The 8,669-nt window shown below is 37.6% G+C and overlaps 1 protein-coding gene across 1 annotated transcript; it reads right to left on the bottom strand.

Moving 5' to 3' along the window:
• Positions 1 to 1,716: 1,716 nt before the first annotated feature.
• LOC128017435 (permeability factor 2) lies at positions 1,717 to 6,166 on the bottom strand. Its single transcript, XM_052602832.1, has 3 exons — positions 6,003 to 6,166; positions 2,818 to 2,953; positions 1,717 to 2,176 (listed from the first exon to the last, which is right to left on the bottom strand). Exons 1-3 carry the CDS (start codon positions 6,055 to 6,057, stop codon positions 2,068 to 2,070), a joined length of 300 nt encoding a protein of 99 aa, XP_052458792.1. The 5' UTR covers positions 6,058 to 6,166; the 3' UTR covers positions 1,717 to 2,067.
• Positions 6,167 to 8,669: the final 2,503 nt, after the last annotated feature.

Genomic DNA, 8,669 nt, shown 5'->3' with positions numbered 1-8,669 from the left:
TTAGATGTAGGGCATTCGATTAACCTATGATTGTGTTATTATTTCCAAATAATGTTTAGTGTCGCTACAGGCCAGGCCATCCTGCTCTACTGATGAAACCAAAGCTGATTAATGTCATATTTTCCGGTGCAATATGCATCATAACTGAAATCAATATAAAATGTGAATGCTGTCCCGGAAGACAAGTTTCGATCAATATATTTCATATAAGCAAAGATTAATTTGTGCCTTTAAATCATGCTTTAAATACAACTCATTTACTTACAGCAATTGTAGCAATCATAAAGCGTAATACAATATTGTGCAGTTGCAATTACAACAGACAACACAAGTGATGAGTATAAATATAATGCTTAAGATCATAACTATAAAACATTATGAACTTGAGCATGTAACAGGGGTGAGGGAATCACTCACAGTCACAGTGTTTATCTTGATTCTTGAAGGACTCAGCTGCTCGGATTGGATTGACTTCCCAACTTTCTGGCAGAGGGTAGCATATTTTCCTCAAGAATTTGACTGTGTATTGCCCTGTCCATGTTTTCTTCTATCGTGACAAGTCCTCCAGCGAAACAGGATATTAGCACCTCCATGCATTACTGGAGGAATGTTGTTACTGGGATGGTGAGCTGTGTAGGATTTCTGATTTCTGAGGCCAGATAATACAATTTTAATCTCATTTCCCTTAGGATATTTAAGGTATGTTTTGGTAAAGCTCAGTCTGACTTGATGTGGCATTTCTTGAGGAGGGGCATTTTTTCTTGCAACCCTCCTATACAAGCCACATTTGTGGAGAATCTGTGATGATATCACATGCACAGAATGACTACTCTTTGTGATTAATTCCTGTAACTGCTTCAGAGTTGCTGTAGTCCTCTTGGTCGCCTCTCTGACCAGACTGACTTGTGTGTCCTGATCCAGAGAGGGTCTGTGTTGTACCAAATACCTTCCAATAATCAACTTCACTATTCAATGCATTGATGTCCAGACTTGTGCCTGGGTAACCCCCTAGGATAAAACAGAAACTGTGTCCTACTTCATTTCAGGATGCAAAGAAACAAAATGCGATTATTTTAAAGGGGTGTGAATATTTTCGGCTCATCCGGCTAGACGAGGTTATCTTGCCAACAATATCTGTCTGTCTTATTGTCTATGGTATAATTAACTGATGTAGACATAAAACAAACAATGTTGACAAAGGCATATCTTGTTTTAATGAATGGGTTTTTGTGAATGGGGAGCTGTGGCAGTTTTTTGCAGGATAAAGTCTGGAAATACTCATTTGTCCTGAATTATCTTTTATCTTCACATTCAAATGCAATCAAACGGTTAGCATTTTGTGACTCACAAATTTCCTGCACAATGTACAGATAAGAAATGAGCCTGTTGTGAGTAATCTTTGGTTTTCATATGGAGGTTCATTCTCAGAGGCATGAGATTTTAATGTGATAAGTAAAATCCCAAGAGAGCAGGTCGATTTCTTTAGAAAACAGACTGTCGTAATTCTCACACATGTTCTCAATAAAAACTTTTTGTATAATGAATGATGTTCGCGATAGACTGAAGTGGTCGCATAAAGCTCTCATTTAAACGTATGGTTGTTTAACCACTTCTAAACCATCTGGACTGAAACCACAATGTGAAATGCAGAATGCAAGAACAACTCGTGTTGAAAATGATTTCTTGAAAAAATTGTACTTAGCCGTTTAATGTTAAGTGAACAGAACTGATGTTATTGAAGAAATGATTTATTATAAAACATCATCCATACATTCCAGCTCCAAGCTATACCAAAAACTTTGATTGTATCAGTGTAAAATGAAAATCAATGTACAAGACAGTAATTGTAGTGTATAGCATACACATCATTTTGGTTCATCTTGAAGTAATTGTCAGGACAAACACGTATCAGTCAAAATGAGAGGCTCAAGATAAAAAGACAATATTTAACAGGAACCAAAAATATGTCAGTGATGACAAAAGTAGCATACAAGTGTTAAAAACTCTTCAAATGAGTCTTGTGAGTAGTGAGAATTAAAGAAATAGAAGTTACAACATCAGTGTCATCTAAACTTTCTTGATCACACGCTCCTTTCTCTCAATGAACTGAATGAGTTTTTTAACCCATGGTGTCCTGGGGTTCAGACAGATCCTCTCTCCACTCGACAAACCAGCACTGAAAAGATACAAAATATAATTTATGTAGAAGATACTGTTGAAAAAAAATTCTCTTTTAAAAAATGTTGTTCTTTTGAACCTTCTATTCATCAAAGAATCCTGTAAAAATATATATGAAGCAGCACAACTGTTTTCACATTAATAATAATCAGAAATGTGTCTTGAGCAGCAAATCAGCACATCAGAATGATTTCTGAAGATCATGTGACACTGAAGACTGGAGGAACGATGCTGAAAATACAGCTTTGATCACAGGAATAGATTACATTTTTACATTCACACAGAAAGCAGTTATTTTAAATTATTATAATCTCGGCAGTGCTTTTAGGGTTTTGCTTCAAAATACAAATGTTTTATTAGAACCTCAGGGTGTGTGTTTACTGTATGTAAATTATGATCAACTGGCGGAATTCATGCTTGCTAAGTTTTGTTGTAAGACATATTATAGCCTAACACTGCAAAACTCATTCTCAGACATTCACATTTACAACATCTGGTCTCATAAACGGGATACCATAATGTCATTTCGAGGAGGCCTCAAAGCAAATTCAGTGCACAGTGCCCAGAATTCCTGGTTGCTAAAAGTACAATCAAAATACTTAAGAAAGACACGTGACTGGTTTGAGGAAACAGCCTTACATAACCTCAGTAGTCTTGCAGTGCGGGCCTCTGGGCAGGATCTCGACGCGTCGCAGGTTCTGTTGCGGGATGATACGTGACTCCAGTTTGAGACACACGCATCGGCTGTTGTAACCCGCACCCAGAGGCTGCACGGCTGAGGGAGGAACGACACGACCGTTAGCAAGCAGTGAAAGTGTGTTACACAACTGTAAACTAACATGTGATTTAATCACTTGTGCAACAGGGGTTTGTGAACGGACATGTGATCTAATCACTTGTGCAAAAAGGGGTTTGTAAAATAGTAGCGTGCATCGGTTTTGAGGAAATGTGTTCTATGTAAGGTCATCACGGTTCTGTGGAAGATGCTGAATTCTAGATGGTGTACACAGGCACTCAGATGAGAGTCACCGGCCACATTTAGAATACAACTGCCATGTAAATAAACTTAAAAAGACTAATTTCAATTTCAATTTTGACCGTGCATGCTTCATTCACACCATGTCACTGTGGTTTCGAGTTACTTGTAGCTGTTCACACCTCTGCGCTATCAATCCCTAGCTCCTATTGAATCTGAGGTGGTCAGGTGGTACAAGCTTTAGCTCTCAGAAAACTCACAGTTCACAAGTTGTAATTACGAGTTCTGCCAGGACATGAATGCTTTTCAGTTGGTATCTCGTAATCACTGTAATAACGACATGGCATGAACACCTAAACTTCCAAAGTCACATGATTTCAGGGAACAAGGCTTCAGAGATGGGACCAAGTCACACATGTGCAAGTCTCAAGTAAGTCTCAAGTCTTAACCTTCAAGTCTCAAGTAAGTCCCAAGTATTTTTTTCTTGGGCAAGTCAAGTCAAGTCAAGTCACAAGCTATGTCAAGTCAAGTCCAAGTCAAGTCACCTTAATATTGTTATTTTACCTGCAGAATCTGATCTTAATAAAGTTAAAAGACAAGATATAAGTAACTGTCAGTAAATTAAAATAATTTGGATTTGCATTGTAAATACTCATGTTCAGTAAAATACATCATGGAATCAAACAAAATTGTAACTTCCTAAAATTATTTATTTTTCACTTCTGCCAACAGTGTTTGAAATGTTTTACATTTTCAACATTGAGTCCATAAAACTAAACATCCAACAGACTCCTCTCTGAACACCTCTCTCTCTCTCTCTCTCTCAAACACAGTTTACATACAACATTAAACTGTTACATTTCTCCTCTCTCTCTCTCTCTCTCTCTCTCTCTCTCTCACACTCTCTCTCTCAGAGTATAGAATATAAATATGACGTATTTTCAGTTGTTTCATACTTTTTTGTTATGTACAGTACAGACCAAAAGTTTGGACACACCTTCTCATTGAAAGAGTTTTCTTTATTTTCATGACTATGAAAATTGTAGAGTCACACTGAAGGCATCAAAACTATGAATTAACACATGTGGAATTATATACATAACAAAAAAGTGTGAAACAACCGAAAATATGTAATATTCTTGGTTCTTCAAAGTAGCCACCTTCTGCTTTGATTACTGCTTTGCACACTCTTGGCTTTCTCTTGATGAGCTTCAAGAGGTAGTCACCTGAAATGGTCTTCCAACAGTCTTGAAGGAGTTCCCAGAGAGATGCTTAGCACTTGTTGGCCCTTTTTCCTTCTGTCTGCGGTCCAGCTCACCCCTAAACCATCTGGATTGGGTTCAGGTCCGGTGACTGTGGAGGCCAGCACCCCATCACTCTCCTTCTTGCTCAAATAGCCCTTGATACCTTCAGTGTGACTCTACAATAGTCAATAGTCATGAAAATAAAGAAAACTCTTTGAATGAGAAGGTGTGTCCAAACTTTTGGTCTGTACTGTACATAACAAAAAAGTATGAAACAACTGAAAATTTATATTCTGCACTCTCTCTCTCTCTCTCTCTCTATATATATATATATGTATATGTATATGTATATGTATATGTATATTTATATGTTTATGTATATGTATATATATATATGTATGTAATATGCACTTGTCATGATTGGGTAATCGCGGCAGCTACATTAGTTTTTCTGATTAATTGTTTTGCTCTATGAGAAAGACAAGGTAACAAAATATTCGGGGCTTATGCCCCCTTAGCCCAACCCTAGCGCCGCCCCTGGAATACGTTTTTTTGACGGCCTGCTAGCGGATCATTAGGGGCTGTTCACATCACGTCTTCTGTGCGCGCAAGTTCGTTATTTCCAATGTAGGCGCGCGGTATGCGCGCTCATAATGGAAGCAACGCGCTCAACATCTAAACTTTTCAGAATGCCGCAAGCGCACCGCAGGTCATGTGACAATAACTAACCAATCAGCTTCATCCTTTCTCGTATCAACGTTGAAAGCTCATTTAAGATGAAGGAACAGCTGATCATAGCTGTATATGGATTGTCATTTTGAAATGAATTTAGTAGCAGAGCTACTGCGAGCGATTTTTAGTGCTGCAAATCCATTTATCCTTTGCTGAAATTTCCGCGTTTTCATTGAGAGAGAGCGTGTCATGGATGCTTAGCAACGACAGACGCCCCAGGAGCACTTCTGCCCGAGCGCTTTGGAAAGAAGGAGAAAGCGGCGCGACTAGCGTTTTCCACGCGTTTTTAGTCGCGAACTATTGAAGACAAAAGCGATGACCCTCGGTACCTCTCAGGCTGACATGTTGATGTGATGTGATATCTGATTTAAGTGGGCGTGGTGTGTGTAAGGTAGAGAGGGCATGACTGATGATACTGTCCTGATCCAGTCACGACGCTATTCTCAGCCTGCGCTCCAGCTGAGTATCAACTTTATTTTAAAAAATAATTTATATATTTTATATTCAAAATGAAAACATGATGTGATTAACACTCAAGTCATTCAAGTCATCGTGTCTCAAGTCAAGTCAAGTCCCGAGTCTTTAACTTCCAAGTCCGAGTCAAGTCTCAAGTCCTAAAAATAGCGACTCGAGTCGACTCGAGTCCAAGTCACCAAGTCACAAGTCCCCATGTCTGCAAGGCTTCTTTATGGTGTAATTTTCAAAATGTTTCTAGATGGTGATGTATTTACTATATATGGCTGCTTTAAAAATATATGCACTGTTTAAAATATTTTTTAAATATATTTCACCCTGGTAAACCATCAACAAACCAGCTAATTACTAGAAATGTAAGCTAAATATAACGCACATATAGTGAAGATGAAGCTTACCATCAGACAGAATGATGCTGACGCCAATAATGGTTAACATCAGGAAAGCGTTCATGATTTTTGAAGTTTCTGCAGTGGATTTCTGTGTACAAACTCTGAAGATCAGATGCTGTTAGTTGAGCTGCTGCATAACCTTATATATTATGATTTCAAAGGGCTCGTGACCTCTGAAGTAGTGATTTTATTTCACTTCCCTTATTGTTCTGTGTGTGTTTGTGTCTCTTCTTGTGCGTGTGAAGGCTTGTGTGTAAATATGTGGTTTGGATCTGTTCACATGTTCATCAGCAGTGTGTCATATGGATGCATCTCATGTTCGGCCGGTTCCCACGTTTAAAATCCCCTTACAGACTGTTTTAACCAAAAAATGATACCTCAAGTGCATGATTTTCATTTGACTGGTTACCACAGTTGGAAGATTTCTTTAATAGCAAAAATTTCAAATGCAACATGAATCTAATAAAAAACGTATAATGTATGATATTCATATAGATCTCATCAATCTACCAAACTGGGCTCAGATTTACCAGGAGTTCAGTTTGCAATCAAACGCCCGAGATCTCAAACACTTATCTTCCAACTCTTCCCAAATGTAATGGCCTGAGCTGCACCTTAATTCGCTAACTATTCACAGCTGCTGACTTTTTTGTGATTGCTATTCATCTCTTCCTCAGAATTTTAAACTTCTGAGACAACAGTGGTTGAAAATTAAGATGTCTTTTAAGTCTCTAGAGCTTATAAGAGGCAATAAACTTTGGATGTGTGTAATTGTTTGAACAGCCTGTTGTACTTCTCATAGTGTCACATTCACAAACCTCAATCGGGACAGGAATTTCCCAGAGAGCTGAAAATAAATGAGGGTATCACATTCAGCTCCTTTTATCTACAGAAAATGTCTTAACTTGTAAATATTTGGATTAAAATGTTACTCAGCTGGGGCACAAACAGAACAAGTTTCACAAGAATTTTAGATAAATAGGAACAGAATAATGGGTTACACAAGGAGTGGGTCAGTATTAAATGTAGCAGTGAATATTTTGTGCTTCCACCAGCTGCTTTTACTTGCTGTTCCTTTGTAATCACTTGTGAAAATGAGTGGAAATTTCTTGAGTGGAAATTGTTTCACCACCATTGCACCTTGTTTACCGATATTTTAGAACTTGCAACAAAATACTGTTTACTGTACAGATGCCAACAGATGCCAGAAACAAAAGGAAGCATTTCCCCTCCCTTTTAAAACTTATTATAGTAGTCCAATTTATTTAGTTGTCCTATACCATATGCTCAATAAAAAGGTTGCATTTTATAAAATTAAAATTAAAAATGGTGCAATAATTTGTTCAGCAGTCTTGCTACACCACACAAGAGAAGCACACCTGCTGAGTGAATTATGTTTTCAGAAACGATAAATCTGGCAGAAAATTAAGTGAGTTGATCAAAAAACCTTGTGACAAGTTACAGCTAATGTGCATTTAAATACAATATGCTACTATGACTTGCAAATAAAGAGAAGAGCATTTGATATGGAAACTTCTGCAGAAGTGTCGCAGACAGCAACATAATGTTGGCCGAGAGCCGACCCACATCTGGGCTGGATTTAGCCCAACTCTGTGTTGCTGTCTGGGATATTAACCATTTTTATACCATTATGCACTTTAAAGAGAAGATCAGTGGCATTATTATGTCTTATGAAATCACCATTAGGATCTTTTCCCACACAAAATATAATCTCACAAACCTTCTTTTAAACATGTTTAAGCAATAGTTTACCACAAAATAAACTGTGATCATTTGCATGTTACTAACTGCAGATGGCCTTCCTTCTGTGGAATGTATTACCTTTTTTAATGCAATATTCTTAAGTTTCTTATAGCTAGAAAATAAAACACGTCAGTGCCTTGATTTTCAGTTATGCTGCAAATGTTTAACTCTAATATAAAATCATCTAAAATATGTAGAAAAATAAAACCGTTTGTCTCATATTGTCAGACTCTGTCCTTGTTTTGTGTGTGCTTGCTCCACATCTGCTCCGTGACCCAGTTTCCGTTTCACATATTGTTTGTGTTAATTTGATTCCCAGGTGTTCCTCGTTTAATTTCCATTGATCCCAGGTGTGTCTTGTCATCACAACAGACGGCATCCGAAAACTCTAAATGCCTTCAGATGCAGCATTCCAAAAGAGGAAGCCATCAATGCACGTGCGGATACAAATTCTGCTTTACTTCCTGCTCCGGCGGTACCTATTGATCGAATTTTGAAGACAGTAAAGATGTAGGCCTCGCTGCCTTTGATATCCCACAATCCTGTGTGTTCAATTCCGTGATGGTTGAGTAAAAAAAAAAAAACTAACAAAAACATGGTGTCTGAAAGTTTTGTTTGGTAGTCAGTTTGTATATAATTGTATTTAACTGCTTAACTTTTTGCACTTTTGATGTAACTTCTAAGAAGCAATAAGTATTATAGTAATTAAATATTAGTTTAGTTATCACAAAAACTTGTTCTATTTTGTTGTACATCATTAAACCATTATTCTGCCTCAGAAGTCTGTCCAATATCAGTTTCATGAGGTGCTTTTGTGCAAAAACGCTGTCTGCAAAGTTATTGCAACAGCAGCAAATCAACTGCCTTTTTCGGATCCCAGTTTTCGGATGTAGCCATAGTGTTTCCTGA

Source organism: Carassius gibelio, chromosome A7 (genome assembly GCF_023724105.1).
Source record: "Carassius gibelio isolate Cgi1373 ecotype wild population from Czech Republic chromosome A7, carGib1.2-hapl.c, whole genome shotgun sequence".
Lineage (NCBI taxonomy): Eukaryota > Metazoa > Chordata > Actinopteri > Cypriniformes > Cyprinidae > Carassius > Carassius gibelio.
This window is presented reverse-complemented; position numbering and strand designations above follow the sequence as displayed.